Here is a 16,910-nt window from a genome sequence, read left to right on the forward strand (position 1 = left end):
AATATCAAATTTTTCGCCAGGCCTGGCTTGGTGCAAAATTTGGTGACTTTTTGGGCACATTTAGGGGGGCAAAAAGGCCTTCCTTTCGTCAGAACAATAAGAAGAAGAAGAAGAAGAATTCCTACAGATACAATAAATAGGGCCTTCGCACTGAAGGTGCTCGGGCCCTAATAATAAAAATTCCTGCAAATACAATAGGGCCTTCGCACTGCAAGTGCTCGGGCCCTAATAATCACACAGGAAAGCTGGGAAAGAATATGCCAACTACAATGGGTCTCAACTGGGTCAAATACATGGAGGGAGTTCTGCTGGAAAAGTATAACAAGATTTTTTATCACACCCATTCAAAAACGATATCAGGGCAGCAGGGATGCCTGTTGGAGACTATGCGGGTCTAAAGTCTAAAACCAAATTCATGGTATTTGGAAATAACAAATCAAACAGATGAGAAAATGAGATGTTACATCTCAAGGGGCTATCCTTTAATAAATTCTGAAATTCTGAAAAATTCTGAAATGATCCCCTCTTGCAGTGTTACTGAAGTTAGCTTCCCTCTGTTCTAAATGTCTAAGGCTTCAAACGGGGAACCACCTGACTTATCAGGAAATTAATTAAACAGCTAAATCAGTCTCAAAGTAGCTGTTATTCTATGCCTGCCAGCCTGGTGTCAATGGTGGCGCTATAGAGTAACATTGAAGGAAGAATTCTGAGCACAGGCCTTTGGAACCAGAAAATGTAACAAATACAAACAACTCTCTAATTCAAAGGAATCAGAATTTATTTACAAAAGTGTTAAAAGATCGTGACATAACACTTGGGATAAATTCCGATGCCTAAACTGCACATAAACTACAACTAACTAAACATTAACACAAACTTCATATTATATACATGTGTGACTGTGTGTATGTGTGTGCGTTATTGTGTCAGTGTGTGTGTGTGTGTGTGTGTGTGTGTGTGTGTGTGTGTGTGTGTGTGTGTGTGTGTCAGTGTGTCAGTGTGTGTCATGTCTGTCTGGCCTCAAAACTAGGCCTCAGAAGTGACATCAAGTCTTTACATGTTCAACACAAAACTGTGGCCCAATAGTTAGTGTACAAAAGAAATAATAAATCTAATTTACATATTAAATATGTGACATGTCATATCTCAGAATATCTCTCATGAAGGGTTAACTAATCTAAAAACCTTTCTGCCTTTTAAACATTTGATTTTTGTATCAAGTGACAAAGGCTACATTTTCCATCACAATATCATCTGTTTTTGGCGTCTTCGTCATGAGATTAATGTCACAATTCTGCACTAGGGGCGGGGTTTATTTGGAGGAAAACTGCTTTGGTGAAGCATTCATGTCCCGGTCCTCCACCCCTGGCTCCGATTCCTCATCAGTGCTGGATTCGGGACTCTCCTGTGTTTCCATGGTGCCCTCTGACCCTGATCTCTTCCTCTTCCTCATCTTCATCATCAGCACCAGCAGCAGGATGGCAGCAACCAGCAGGAGGATGACGACGGGAGCAGAGATGACGTGGAGTCTGAATGAGCGGAAAGTCTCTGCCCTCCAGCTCACGTCCAGCCGGTTGTCCAGACTCAGGTGAGACGCTGCACACGTGTACTTGTGCTTCCTCTGCAGCTCCTCTTCATCCACCATCAGCGTCTTCCTCAGCTGGTAGAGACCGTTGCCGTTGGGCAGCACCGAGCCAGCGGTCATTTCCTCCTCGTCCACGGGTTCACCGTCCCGCAGCAGCGTCAGGTTGATGTGGCGAGGGTAGAAGTCTGTGGCCAGACAGGTGATCTGGGTCCCGCCCCCCCCCGGCTGTGATAGGAGGCGTAGACGAGGTCGAACACGACGCATCACCAGGTGCTTGTGGCTCTCCAGCACGTGTTGCAGAATCCGGGCACATACGGGCAGGTAGACGTTTGAGAAGCGCATCTGTTCGTACATCTGCCTCATGGTGTCCCAGTGGAAATCCCAACCTTCACCACCGCCATACAGGAAGTGGGTTGTGTTACATTGGATGCTGTCAGCGTCATGACCATTTACACCTTCCCTTAATGTGATGAAATCAGGCTGACCGTCTTCCTGGACCCCACAAGCCACCACCCTCTGTTGAACGTTGACGCCTGGAGAGGTCAGATTTAGTTGTTTTCTGACTATGTCCAACCTCATCCTCATCTTCACCATATTGTTCTGCAACAAACTCAACGATAACTGCCCCAGGTCAAGCTCTGCCTCTTTCTCACCTCCAGCACCAACCTTCATGATTTGCTCTATGTTTGAGTCATAGTACCCCACTTGGATATCATCCACCATCAGAACCATGGAGAACTCTGGGAACTGGGTTGGTCCTGAGATGTAAGTGAACAACACCCACAGGGAGTGATTTCCAAAGCCTAAAAAATGTAGAGAATTATGGGTAAGACACAACATATAATATATATATATATATATAATAAAAAACACAGCTGTTTCCAGCAGTATTTGTTACCTGAACTCATCACCAGGTGGAGGAGCAGAGACCCCGACATCAGCTGGAGAACAAACATATTTATTAGACGCTGATCAGCCCCGATCGTCTGTTTCTGTCTCTGTGTGTTTACTGCCTGTTTCTTAGAAGGGAGTAGGGCAGATTAAAGAGCTTTAACCAATCAGGATGAAGGAGAACACAGAGCCGTTTGCAGTCAGACAGGTTATACTCGTACCTGAACTCACAGCATGAGGAAACGAAGTCCATCCCGTCAGTCAGGTTTGTTCCTGCAGGTCCAGCGTTCAGGGGAACTCCTGAGGCTCATTCAGGCAGATTGATTGAACTATTATCAACTATATAACTATTAGCCTTCTTTTTATGTGCTTGTGTTGTGATCCAAGATCTGGCCCTTATAGGCACATGCTTAGGACGCCGTGGCCTACAGCGGATCCCACTAAATCGGAAACAAATCTTCTTCAATATAGTTATATATAGTATAGTTATATAATAAAACTAGTCATTAGAAACATGGAGGTGAAGTTAAAGTATCAGACTGATGTGATATGATGTGGATGCAGTAATAAATATCACCACTAGAGGTTTGTAAAACTTATTTTTTCTACAAACAAGGCAACTTTTTGGGGAGGATTGGGGGGAGTGGGCATATATAATTTCGCCTAGGGGGCCACATTGGGCAGATCCGGCTCTAGCCGGGCCTTCCACGTTTCACTATTTGTGGTAGATTTTTGAGATACAGCAGCCACAGGAAGTTTAAAAATGACAAGTGATCTCAAGGGCCAATTCCCCTGGAATGAAACTGTTGTAGAAGAGGGTCGTTTTTCGGCCTTGAAGGGCTACCTGGTGGGGGGTCTCTGCTGATTGGGTATTCTGAAAGCAGGACATTACCTTCAACCCTCTCACGTTAACTTGAATCATGGGACCACAAATCATTTAAGCATTTGGACCAGAGACTTTTTGCTCCGAGTATATTTGATGCAGTCAGAGATTACATGAAAAAAATCATGGACGGACCAACGAGTCGGTTCAGGTCTTGTTGTCATTTTACACCAATATAGAGGTCTGGTGAGGGGGTTCTTTTAATCTCAATTGCTACGACTGCAGTATTGGTTTATCAAACAAAGCAAGTAATGTTTTCGTGACGTTTCTCTTTATTCTTCTGCTGCATTCTTTTGGCTGCATTACCGCCACCTGTTGGTTGACTTTGCTATTTTTCAGTCAAAGGTTTTTGTGTGGTGCTACGGTGTCACAGAGACATGTTGGCTGAAGGGGCTGAGCAGACAGCCGGCACTGTTAGAGGTTCCTGTCTGGCAGATTTACCTGGGAATATTGCTGGTGGAAACACACCTAAAGTTAAGTTTATTTCAAACCTGAACTATGTGATGAAAACAAGGTCCTGTCATGAAGCTGTGGTCTCTGACAGCTCATTTCGCGCGGGTGAATCATCTTAACCTAGCTTTAACTTTTGCAGCTGGTGATAGAAATCCATCTCTATACTATCTCATCTAAAGGTTCCTAGGGAGTGTGAGCTAATCTTTTAGGGACAAAGTATCAGTCTGAAGACTCTAGTCCCTGTAAAAGCTACATTTGCTTCTTACAGTAGTTTTGGTTTAATCAAGTGGCCAAGGCTAAATTTTCGATCACAATTCCCACTTTAATTTTTTCAATGAATCACTTACTTCACAGAGATAAAAGTTTTGCAAAGTTTGCAGAATGCCTATAAAGCCTAATGCCTATATAAAGATGCAGGACCCTTTACCTCTGTGGCGACTAGAAAAGCCAAACATCAGATCCCAGAAATCACAGAGGTCTGTAAAAGACTTACTAGTGACCAGGAGCCCGACATCAACCACTGCCACGTATCAAACCCCCAGGTTTCCAAGGAGTGTTTTTGTCCTGGAGAAGATTGTTAAGGTGGGATACTACATGGGTCACGTTACCAGTAACATCTGGGACGAATGTGAAACACGTTTCTCCAATAACATGACAAACACCCCCCTTGGCCACCAAGACTTGATCTAAGGCTATTCTATCCTGATTTTCAGCGACGGCTGATTGGGTAACGTATTGCATCACGCATCGCGTCACTTCCTGGTTTTGCGGTCTGTTGCTGTTGCACGGCGTTTGCAAGCTCTGATCTCTCCAGACTTTTTTGTCTAAACTTAGATTGTTTTCTGGTAAAATAATACTATATCCGGTAAATTTCTGTCTTTATTTCAACACTCGCACATTTTTCTCTACTGTAACTTTTTGTCCCTAATCACCGATACATTTTCTGTCAGTTAGCCTCTGTTAGCCTCTTAGCATGACCTCCCCTTCTCCCACTGTTTCACCTCTTTGCTGCTCAGTGTGTGACATGTTTAGCTATTCCACTGCCTCCTTTAGTGAATACGATAAGTGCTTGAAGTGTAGTTTATTTGTAGGATTGGAGGCGAGGCTCAGTCAGTTAGAGGTGCGGTTCCGCCAACTAGACCATAGTCCGGTAGACTCGTCAGCTAACCAGGCTAAGTTAGCGGCGGACCGGCTTGTAGCAGCTGCTGGTAGCCGCTCCCCTGCAGCTCCCGAGCAGCTCCCGAGCAGCCGTCCAGGCAGGGCGGCTGGGTGACGGTTCGAAGGAAGCGTAGTCCTAAAAGGCGCACGGAACACCACCACCCTCTTCATGTGTCTAACCGTTTTCCTGTGATTTGGTACAGGGAGACGCAGAGGTTGGTGTCCGTCCAGAACTGCCAGTTGCTGGAGTTGACATCATTTTAGGAAATGACCTGGCAGGGGGCCGTGTGTGGCCAGACTTAAGACCAGACAATGTACCAATACCTGATGTGTCAATACAAACTAAGATGACATGTGCTTCATCCCTAGAACCTCCAGAGGTCACTGAATCAGAGCAAGCTGTGTCTACAGTCTGTGCTGTGACTCGTGCAATGGCTGCTGCTATGGCTGATAGCGATGCGGTTTCAGAAAAGTCTGAGGTAAAAAAGTTTGCATTGTTAGTACCAACTGATCTGTCTGTTTCTCGTCTAGAGCTGGTGAAAGAACAAAGAGAGGACCCATCTCTGAAGGACATGTATAGCATGGTTTTGCCTACATCTAGGGTGGGAACAGTTAGGCAGGGGTATTTCCTCCAGGATGATCTCTTGCTTAGAGTGTGGGCTCCTCATGGAGAAGCATTTAGTGGTGATCCTATTGTGTAAATTGTACTGCCTTCAAAATTTAGGACATCAGTAATTCAGACAGCTCATGATAATGTTGCAGGACATATGGGTGTAAAAAAAACCTACAATCGTGTGCTCCTATTTGTTTACTGTACTGTGTCAGTCAACTAGATACCCTGCTGCTTATCCACTGCGTACAATCTCTGCAAAATCTGTAGTCAAGGCCCTCAGCCAGTTCATATCTGTGTTTGGGATACCCAAAATAATACAAAGTGATCAAGGGTCAAATTTTACATCTCGGTTGTTTGCCCAAGTCCTCCACCAACTTCACATAAAGCATAATAAGGCCTCTGCATACCATCCACAGAGCCGAGGTGCACCGGAGCGCTTTCATCAGCATTTAAAATCATTGCTCCGCGCTTATTGCACAGAGTTGAAGGCAGATTGGGAGGAGGGTTTACCATGGTTGTTGTTGGCAGCTAGAGAAGTGGTCCAAGAAAGTACAGGATTTAGTCCCAATGAACTTGTTTTTGCGCACACTGTCCGTGGTCCCTTGTCTGTGGTGTATGATCAGTGGAAGTTGACTGACCCCCCCAGAGAACTTGATTACTTATGTTAATGGTTTCAGGCAAAGACTCTATGAGGCTGGGGAAATGGCAAAACAAAAATTACAAGTATCTCAGAAAAAAATGAAAAAAATGTTCGACCGCAGAGCAGAGCAACGTAAATTCAGCGCTTGTTGATTCCCCTTTTCAAGCGAAATGTTTTGGTCCATGCAATGTAATCCGTCAGGTTTCAGAACAAAATTACCTGATTGGAATGCCAAATAAAAGAAAGTCAACTAAAATTTGTCATGCGAATTTGATCAAACCTTATCATGCGCGTGCTGTTTCAAACGAGGTCGCTCAAGGTTATCCAGTGCTAGTAGCCAATAATTCCATGTCAGTACTGGAAAAAGAGGAGGAAATGTCTGAAGGGTTGTTGCAACCACTACTTAAAAATTCAGAAACTCTAGCAAAGTTAAATACAGTACTAGGACATTTGGATGAAAGTAAATGTAAACAGCTGGTCAAGGTTATTCAAAGTTACCCCTGTCTGTTTTCAGATACTACGACTTGCACTAATTTAATAGAGCATGATGTTGATGTGGGGGATGCTAAACCCATCATTCGGTTCTATCGAGTTTCTCCAGAAAAGCGGAAAATACTCGACTCTGAGGTGTCATACATGTTGGAAAATGGTATTGCTGAACCCTCCTCATCTAGTTGGTCTTCTCCCTGTATTTTGGTTAGCAAACCTGACTCCACACATAGGCCCTGCACTGATTTTCGAAAGGTTAATGCAGTGACAAAACCCGATTCCTTTCCTCTTCCGAGGATGGAAGATTGTGTTGATCAGGTGGGGTCGGCCAAATATGTCAGTAAGTTTGATCTTCTTAAGGGTTACTGGCAGGTTCCCCTATCTAAAAGAGCCAGAGAAATTTGTGCTTTTGTGACACCATCAGGTCTATACTCTTACACAGTCATGCCATATGGGCTGCGAAATGCCCCGGCCACATTTAGGAGGCTAATGAACAAAGTTGTGCGTGGGTTGGAGGGCTGCGCAGTTTATTTGGATGAATTTATAGTGACACCTGGGAAGAGCACCTTAAGAGAGTACAGGCTCTATTTGAAAGGCTGGTTTGGGCCAACTTGACTATCAACATGTCCAAATGTGAGTTTGCGAAAGCCACAGTAACCTATTTGGGTAAGGTTGTGGGGCAAGGAGAGGTTCGTCCCAAAAGTTTTGGCCATACAGGCGTTTCCTGTGCCATCCACTAAGTGGGGATGGCTGGTTATTACCGTGGGTTTTGTGCCAATTTTGCTTCGGTAGTGGCCCCACTGACTGAGTTATTGAAAGCTGACGTTAAATATTTTTGGTCTCCAATTTGTCAACGGGCCTTTGATGAAGTGAAGAACCTGTTGTCTTCAGCTCCTGTGCTTGCGGCTCCTCGGCTGGACCTGCCATTCAAGTTGCAAGTTGATGCAAGTGATGTTGGGGCTGGGGCGGTCTTGTTACAGACAGATGAAAAGGGGATTGAAAGACCAGTTAGCTACTTCTCTAAGAAGTTTAAAGTGTACCAAAGGCATTACTCAGTCATAGAAAAAGAAGCGCTGGCTCTTATTTGGGCCCTTCAACATTTTGATGTTTATGTTTGGTCAAGTTCTACTTTAGTGGTATATACTGATCATAATCCGTTAACCTTTTTGCGTTCACTTCAAAATCCGAATCAAAGGTTAATGCGATGGGCCTTGTTCTTGCAACCTTATCATTTGGACATACGTCATATTAAAGGCAAAGAAAACGTAGTTGCAGATGCATTGTCACGTGTGCCTTGGTACTAAGATGTCCTTTGGTGGAATGGCCTATCGTTCCTTTAGATTTCTATTTTCCCAGTTTTGATGTACTTAAAACTGCTTCCTCTGAATCTGAGGTTGCTGGGTTGTGTAGACTGGGAGGAGGTGATAGGGAAATTGTATTGTAGCAGGGCTAGTGCTACGGGGGCCGACCGACAAGACAGAGGACACAGGTTTCAGTGCAGGAACTCCTTTTATTCACCAGAACACACAGGACACACGTGCTTCAGCTCCTTCACAGCAGACGAGAGCCTTTCTGCTGTGCAGCAATGCCTTATCAAGGCTGGCAGGGTGGAGAGGTTGAATGGGGCCACCTGTGCCAATTCGGGCCGACCACGGAGACCGGTCGGGAGGTCGCCGTCGGCGACGGGCCGATCGCCGAGAGGCCCGCTCTCGGGACTGGGCCCTCTGACCCTAACCTATTCCTCATCTTCATCATCATCAGCACCAGCACCAGCAGCAGGATGACGACAACCATCAGGACGACGGGAGCAGAGATGACGTGGACTCTGAATGAGTGGAAAGTCTGCGCCCTCCAGCTCACATCCAGCCGGTTGTCCAGACTCAGGTGAAACGCTGCGCAGGTGTACTTGTGCTTCCTCTGCAGCTCCTCTTCATCCACCATCAGCGTCTTCCTCAGCTGGTAGAGACCGTTGCCATTGGGCAGCACCGAGCCAACGGTCATTTCCTCCTCGTCCACGGGTTCACCGTCCCGCAGCAGCGTCAGGTTGATGTGGCGAGGGTAGAAGTCTGTGGCCAGACAGGTGATCTGGGCCCCGCTCCCCCCTGGCTGTGATAGGAGGCGTAGTCGAGGTCGAACACGACGCATCACCAGGTGCTTGTTGCTCTCCAGTAGGTGTTGCAGAATCCGGGCATATACGGGCAGGTAGATGTTTGAGAAACGCATCTGCTCGTAAATCTGCCTCATGGTGTCCCAGTGGAACTGCCAACCTTCACCACCGCCATACAGGAAGTGAGTCGTGTTACACTGGATGATGTCGGCATCATGACCATTTGCACCTTCCCTTAATGTGAGGAAATCCGGCTGACCGTCTTCCTGGACCCCACAAGCCCCCATCCTCTGTTGAACGTAGACGCCTGGAGAGGTCAGGTTCAGCTGTTTTTTGACCATGTCCAACCTGATCCTCATCTCCATTATAATATCTTGCAGCACATCCAACGTCAGCTGTCCCAGGTCAAGCTCCGCCCCTTTCTCACCTCCAGCATCAACCTTTATCAGTCAGTCTGTCTCTGAGTCATAGTACCCCACCTGGATGTCATCCAGCATGAGAACCATGGAGAACTCTGGGAACTGGGTTGGTCCTGAGATGTAGGTGAACAACATCCACAGAGAGTGATTTCCAAAGCCTAAAAAATGCAGAGAATTATGCGTAACACACAACATATAACATATATATATATATGTATATATATATATATATATATATATATATATATATATATATATATATATATATATATATATATATATATATATATATAATAAAGAAACACAGCTGTTTCCAGCAGTATTTGTTACCTGAACTCATCACCAGGTGGAGGAGCAGAGACCCCAACATCAGCTGGAGAAAAAACATATTTATTAGGCGCTCCCGATCGTCTGTTTCTGTCTCTGTGTGTTTACTGCCTGTTTCTTAGAAGGAAGTAGGGCGGATTAAAGGGCTTTAACCAATCAAGATGAAGAAGAACATGGAGCCGTTTGCAGTCAGACAGGTTATATTCGTACCTGAAATCACAGCATGAGGAAACTAAGTCCATCCCATCAGGTTTGTTCCTTCAGGTCCAGCGTTCAGAAAAATTCCTGAGGCTCATTCAGGCAGCGTGTGTTATTTTCACAGATCCGGCTGGCCTGTATAAGCACATGTTTAGGGCGCCGTGGCCTCCAGGGGGCGCTACTAAATCAGAAAAAAATCAGCTTCAATGTAATCATAATAAAAATAGTCATTATTAACATGGACTCAATTGTAAGGCAATCCCCAATAAATACTACTACAAATGATAACACCAGGTGAAGTAAAAGCATCAAAATCCGAATCAGAATCAGAAAAGGGTTTATTGCCAAGTTTTCACACAAGGAATTTGTTGTGGTGATTGGTGCAACACAATACAAATATAAAAACAAATATATATAAGAGATAAAATAAAATGTATAAGCAATAAAATAAAATGTATAAACAGAAATGTACAATATGAGGTTTTAAAGTGACGGGTATGAGTCTGTACAAAGTTGCAGGATTGGAATATTTGCGTTAATGTAACCTAGTGTGGGATGGGGGGGCAGTCCTTGATAGACGGGGGAAAGGGGGAACCGGGACCTTGGTGATGAAGACAGCTGCAGACGGGAAAAAACTGTTTTTGTGGCGTGAGGTTTTTGGTCCTGATGGACCGCAGCCTCCTGCCAGAGGGAAGAGTCTGGAACAGTTTGTGTCCGGGGTGGGAGGGGTCTGCTGCAATCTTTCCTGCACGCTTCAGGGTCCTGGAGGCGTGCAGGTCCTGGAGAGATGGAGGATTGCAGCCAATCACCTTCTCTGCAGAGTGGATGATACGCTGCAGCTGCTCCTGTCCTTTACAGTGGCAGCAGCGAACCAGACGTTGATGGAGGAGGTGAGGATGGACTCAATGATGGCCGTGTAGAACTGCACCATCATTTTCTTTGGCAGGTTGAATTTCTTCAGCTGCCGCAGGAACTACATCCTCTGCTGTTCTTTTAGGTGAGGGAGGTGATGTTCCGCTCCCACTTGAGGTCCTGGGATATGATGGTCCCCAGGAAGCGGTAAAACTCCACCGTGTCTGCTGGGGAGTCACACAGGGTGATGGGGGCAGGTGGGGCTGCGTTCCTCCTGTAGTCCACTATCATCTCCACTGTCTTTAGAGCGTTGAGCTCTAGATTGTTCTGACCGCACCAGGTCACCAGCTGGTCCACCTCCCACCTGTAGGCGGACTCATCACCATCAGAGATGAGTCCAATGAGGGTGGTGTCGTCCGCAAACTTCAGATTCAAGATCCTGGCGTAGGTTCCTGTGGAGTCCAGGTGCTGGAGGATGAAGTGCAGGGCCATGTTTACAGCATCGTCTACAGACCTGTTGGCTCTGTAGGAACTGCAGGGGATCCAGTAGTGGGTCGGTGATGTTCTTGAGGTGTGGCAGCACAAGGCAGTCAAAAGAAAGGAAGTTTAAAAATGACAAGTGATCTGAAGGGCCATTTTCACTTACAGGAGTTTCTGGTAAATCTTTGGGGGCCGTGTGTGTGTGTATGCATATGTGTGGCTATGTGTGCATGCATGAATGTATGACTATGTATATATGTGTATGTATGCGTGGGTGTGTATATGTCTATGTGGCCATGTGTATGTGTGTGTGTGTGTGTGTGTGTGTGTGTGTGTGTGTGTGTGTGTGTGTGTGTGTGTGTGTGTGTGTGTGTGTGTGTGTGTGTGTAATAAACCAAACAAAGCTCCACCTGAAGTGTATCTATAGTGGGGGGGGGGGGTAACCCCGCCACCCACGAGACCAAGGGCCAACCAGGAAGAACGCGGAACCCAGGCCACCAGCAACCCCACAGAGGGGAGAAGAGGGCGGGAGGCAACCCACCACCAGCGAGCCCCCCCGGCGGCGGCCGAGGGGGCCTGCGTTGGCCTGGAGGCCCTCACCCTCCAGGCCAACGACCCCCAACCGGTGATGTGCCAGCCTGCCCGGAGAAACAGAGCCGCCCCGGCCGCCGACGCGGGCAGGTGCACCCGCCCCCACGAAAGTGGCCCTCCAAGACCAGAGGGGTGCCCCGCTGCGGAGGCCGCAGGGGGGACCGGAGACGGGCCCGGAGAGAAGGAACCCCCCAACAGGGGGCCCGTGCGGGCCCGACAAGGGAGGGCCCCAGACCCAGGCATCCCATTCATTCATCCATTCACCTATCCGATATCTATACTAATAATAATAATATGATATACTATACACAATAATAATAATAATAATAATAATAATAATAATAATAATAATAATAATAATAATAATAATAATAATAATAACCATCTTTGTATAGCACTTTAAACTTTAAATCAAAGCATTTTGTTTTTTTCATATAAAATAAACACATTTCTATGCAGTTTAGGGGCTTTTTTTTGGCTCCTGTGCTGCTGAAATCGGGGCATCCCTTATTTCTATTTCTGAAAGGTGGCAACCCTATCACCAGGAATGGGGGGTCTCTGCTGATTGGGTATAATGAGAGCAGGACATTACCTTCAACCCTCTCACGTGAACTTGAATCATGTGACCACAAATCACATCAAGTATTTGGACCAGAGATATTTTACTCTGAGTACATTTGATGCAGTCAGAGATTACATGAAAAAAATCATGGGCGGACCAACGAGTTGGTTAAGGTCTTGTTGTCATTTTACACCAATATAGAGGTCTAGTGAGGGGGTTCTTTTAATCTCAATTGCTACGACCGCTGTGTTTGTTTAATTAAAAAAAGCAAGTAGCATTCTTTGTTTACGTGACTTTTCTCTTTATTCTTCTGCTGCATTCTTTCGGCTGTATCACCGCTACCTGTTGGTCGACTGTGCTATTTTCAGTCAAAGTGACTATGGTGTCATGCAGACACGCCGGCTGAAGGTGCCCAGTAGACGGCCAGCCCTGTTAAAGGTTCCTGTTTGGCAGGTTTACCCAGAACTCCTGCTGGTGGAAACGCGGCTAAAGTTAAGTTTATTTCAAACTTGAACTATGTGATGAAAACAAGGTCCTCTCATGAAGCTGAGGCCTCTAATGGCACTTTTCCACTAGTACCTACTCAGCCCGACTCGACTCGCCTCGCCTCCACTCGGTTTGGCGCCTTTCCACTAGGGGTCTAACGTGCCGAGTAGATACTTTTCTGTAACTATTCTGCCGAGGTTCTAAGCGGCTGAGTCGGCTGTATCTGACGGCATCACACTCAGTGGTGGCTTTTCAATAGGGGACGCTGGGGCGCCGCCCCCATTAAAATTATACGGAAAGAAAAAATAGACACAGTACACATAAATTACGTAATAAAAGGTAATTATCACATCTGTGCACTCGTAAATTGTCTGACTTAATTTTTCAAGCCTTCCCATCCCATACTGGGTTTATTCACAGTACACATAAATTACGTAATAAAAGGTAATTATCACATCTGTGCACTCGTAAATTGTCTGACTTAATTTTTCAAGCCTTCCCATCCCATACTGGGTTTATTCAGAGTTGTTTTTTGTGCAGACTGAAATACATAGGTTTCAATGGCGAGGGGCGCCGGCCAAATGAGTGTGTATTGCATGTTCTTAAACTTTTCTTCAATGTGACTTCATGATGGTCTCTAATTGGTTACTCAAAGACTCTCCTCTGGGCGCAGCTCTCTGCGCCAGTGGCCAATCAGCGTGTTTTCTGTTGTTCTTCATCCAATCTGATTGATTCATGAGCTGTCAATCAAAGTCACATCCCTGACAGTGTAGACGCACGACTGTATCTGTCACTCGCTACAAACAGAGTCACAGCCATAGACATGTATACATATCCGCCCCATGGAGTTGCTGCGCTACGTCAACGTCAACAGGAGCAGGGACAGTATCGGGGCCAGGGGTAGGAGCAGGGACAGGGGCATTGGCAGGGCCAGGGGCAGGACAGGACAGGGTGGGCAGGGGCAGGGCAGGGCAGGGGCAGGGGCAGGGGTAGGAGCAGGGGCAGGACAGGACAGGGTGGGCAGGGGCAGGGCAGGGCAGGGCAGGGGCAGGGGCAGGGGCAGGGGTAGGAGCAGGGGCAGGGGCAGGGGCAGGGGCAGGGGCAGGAGCAGGGGCAGGAGCATTGTCAGGGGCAGGGGCAGGGGTAGGAGCAGGGGCAGGGCAGGGGCAGGGGTAGGAGCAGGGGCAGGGCAGGGGCAGGGGCAGGGGCAGGGGCAGGGGTAGGAGCAGGGGCAGGGGTAGGACCAGGGGCAGGGCAGGGGCAGGGGCAGGGGTAGGAGCAGGGGCAGGGCAGGGGCAGGGGCAGGGGCAGGGGTAGGAGCAGGGGCAGGGCAGGGGCAGGAGCAGGAGCATTGGCAGGGGCAGGGACAGGACAGGAGAGGGCAGGGGCAGGGCAGGGGCAAGGGCAGGGGCAGGGGCATGGGCAAGGGCAGGAGAAGGTGCAGGGCAGGGGCAGGGTCAGGGGCAAGGGCAGGTGTGTAATCAAACAACTCCTGAAATACTCCAAGCACCTGCCGTGTCGCAGGAGGAAGGAAGCTCAAACAAGTGTTAAAATAAAGGACAAAAAATTCTACACACTTCCAAAATGCACGAAAAAGACCCACAATATTCAACAACAAACTGCTCAGAAATGCTTATTTCTTTAGACAGTTAATATGACAGCAACACATTTAGCACTAAATTCTCAGGTCAAAGTCTCAAAAACACAGTTTAAAGAGCTCCATAGTCTCCTCACTGGACTCTTTATCAAACAGTCAAGATAACACCCAGTCATTAAATCTACTCAACCTTCCTTCCATCATCTCAGTCATTAAACAATTTAGGATTAAATAAAGTAAACTGTCTCACCCAGAAATCCCCAGTTTCTTCAGGACACCGGCCCTGCACCCCCACGCCCAGAGCGGTACATCAGGTCCACATCCACGCGAGGTGATGTTGGCAGTAGTGCCAACTGCTGGTTCTGGATGCACAGACGATGTCCGCCAAAAGGTTGTGGAAAAACATATAAACGCTCTTTAATATGTTCTTTCCAAAGAGGTGAATAACTGCAAACTAATTTGCCAAGAATAAGACTTGAGAGATGATCCAGATTTCAGTAGATTTTATTTAAGATATCGCAGTCGTCTCGATGCAGAATGACAATGAAAAACAGGAAGCATAATGATTTTAAAGCATACTGTACATGATGATTCATTCTTAAGATTCAGAAAAACAGAGCTAATCTTTTATGGACAAAGTATGAATCTGCAGACTCTGTTCTCTGTACAAGGCTACATTTGCTCTTCACAGTAGTTTTGGTTTAATAAAGTGGCTAATGCTAAATTATCCATCACAATCTCATCCGTCTTTGGCGTCTTTGTCATGAGATTAATGTCACAATTATGCACTGGGGACAGGGTTTATTTGGAGGAAAACTGCTTCAGTGGAGCGGTCACATCGCGGTCCTCCACCCCTGGCTCCGATCCCTCATGAAGTGCTTGCTCTGACCCTGACCTTTTCCTCATCTTCATCATCAGCACCAGCAGCAGGATGACGACAACCAGCAGGACGACGGGAGCAGAGATGACGTGGACTCTGAATGAGTGGAAAGACTCCGCCCTCCAGCTTACATCCAGCCGGTTGTCCAGACTCAGGTGAGACGCTGCACAGGTGTACTTGTGCTTCCTCTGCAGCTCCTCTTCATCCACCATCAGCGTCTTCCTCAGCTGGTAGAGACCGTTGCCGTTGGGCAGCACCGAGCCAACGGTCATTTCCTCCTCGTTCACGGGTTCACCGTCCCGCAGCAGCGTCAGGTTGATGTGGCGAGGGTAGAAGTCTGTGGCCAGACAGGTGATCTGGGCCCCGCCCACCCCCGGCTGTGATAGGAGGCGTAGTCGAGGTCGAACACGACGCATCACCAGGTGCTTGTTGCTCTCCAGCACGTGTCGTAGAGTCCGGGCACATACGGGTAGGTAGATGTTTGAGAAACCCATTTGCTGGTACATCTGCTCCATGGTGTCCCAGTGGAAATCCCAACCGTCACCACCGCCGTACAGGAAGTGAGTCCTGTTATACTGCACGCTGTCGGCATCATGACCATTTGCTCCATCCCTGAACATGATGAAATCATGCTGATCGTCTTCTTGGACCTCACAAGCCCACATCCTCTGGTGAACGTAGACGCCTGGAGCGGTCAGGTTTAGCTGTTTTTTGACTATGTCCAACCTCATCCTCATCTTCATCATATTCCGCAGCACCACGTCCAAGGCTAGCTGTCCCAGGTCAAGCTCCTCCCCTTTATCACCTCCACCACCAACCTTCATTACTCGGTTGGTCTCTGAGTCATAGTACCCCACCTGGATGTCATCCAGCAGCAGAACCCCGGAGAACTCTGGGAACTGGGTTGGTCCTGAGATGTAGGTGAACAACCCCCACAGAGAGTGATTTCCAGAGCCTAAAAAATGCAGAGAATTATGGGTAAGACACAACATGAAGATTGATTTCAGCATCAGATCAGAAGTTGGAGAAAAGTCAGGTGTGTTCTCTATAGTCCTCCTTCTGGTTTTCTGAAAAACATAAAGAAAAAAAACAGCTGTTTCCAGCAGTATTTGCTACCTGAACTCATCACCAGGTGGAGGAGCAGAAACCTCGACATCAGCTGGAGAACAAACATATTGATTAGACGCTGATCAGTCCCGATCGTCTGTTTCTGTCTCTGTGTGTTTACTGCCTGTTTCTTAGAAGGAAGCAGGGCAGATTAAAGAGCTTTAACCAATCAGGATAAAGAAGAACATGGAGGCGTTTTCAGTCAGACAGGTTATACTGGTACCTGAACTCACAGCATGAGGAAACAAAGTACATTCCATCAGGTTTGTTCCTGCAGGTCAAGCGTTCAGAGGAATTCAGGCAGCTGGTTGAACTATCATCAACTATATATGCTATCCTATATAACCTTCTTTTTACGTGTTTTATTATTTTCCCAGATACGGCTGGCCTGTATAGGCACATGTTTGGGGCACCGTGGCCCCCAGGGGGCGCTACAAAGTCAGAGAAATATCACCTTCAATATAATCATAATAAAACTACTCATTATTAACATGGATTCAATTATAAAGCAATCCTCAATAAATACTACTACAAATGATAACACCAGGTGAAGTAAAAGCATTAGACTGATACAACACTGTAGTGGACGCAG

At 46.9% G+C, this 16,910-nt stretch overlaps 3 protein-coding genes across 3 annotated transcripts; all 3 read right to left on the minus strand.

The window, feature by feature from the left end:
* Positions 1–1,312: 1,312 nt before the first annotated feature.
* Positions 1,313–2,584, minus strand: LOC133440763 (hereditary hemochromatosis protein homolog). The gene is made up of 2 exons (XM_061718080.1): positions 2,484–2,584; positions 1,313–2,388 (listed from the first exon to the last, which is right to left on the minus strand). Exons 1-2 carry the CDS (start codon positions 2,539–2,541, stop codon positions 1,313–1,315), a joined length of 1,134 nt encoding a protein of 377 aa, XP_061574064.1. The 5' UTR covers positions 2,542–2,584.
* Positions 2,585–8,252: 5,668 nt separating this feature from the next.
* Positions 8,253–9,578, minus strand: LOC133440764 (class I histocompatibility antigen, F10 alpha chain-like). Its single transcript, XM_061718082.1, has 3 exons — positions 9,569–9,578; positions 9,274–9,396; positions 8,253–9,192 (listed from the first exon to the last, which is right to left on the minus strand). The coding sequence occupies exons 1-3, from the start codon at positions 9,576–9,578 to the stop codon at positions 8,306–8,308; spliced, it is 1,020 nt and encodes a 339-aa protein (XP_061574066.1). The 3' UTR covers positions 8,253–8,305.
* A 5,256-nt stretch (positions 9,579–14,834) lies between these two features.
* Positions 14,835–16,443, minus strand: LOC133440765 (hereditary hemochromatosis protein homolog). Its single transcript, XM_061718083.1, has 2 exons — positions 16,328–16,443; positions 14,835–16,166 (listed from the first exon to the last, which is right to left on the minus strand). The coding sequence occupies exons 1-2, from the start codon at positions 16,383–16,385 to the stop codon at positions 15,133–15,135; spliced, it is 1,092 nt and encodes a 363-aa protein (XP_061574067.1). The 5' UTR covers positions 16,386–16,443; the 3' UTR covers positions 14,835–15,132.
* Between the last annotated feature and the right edge of the window lie 467 nt (positions 16,444–16,910).

The sequence above is a fragment of the Cololabis saira genome, chromosome 3 (genome assembly GCF_033807715.1).
Source record: "Cololabis saira isolate AMF1-May2022 chromosome 3, fColSai1.1, whole genome shotgun sequence".
NCBI lineage: Eukaryota > Metazoa > Chordata > Actinopteri > Beloniformes > Belonidae > Cololabis > Cololabis saira.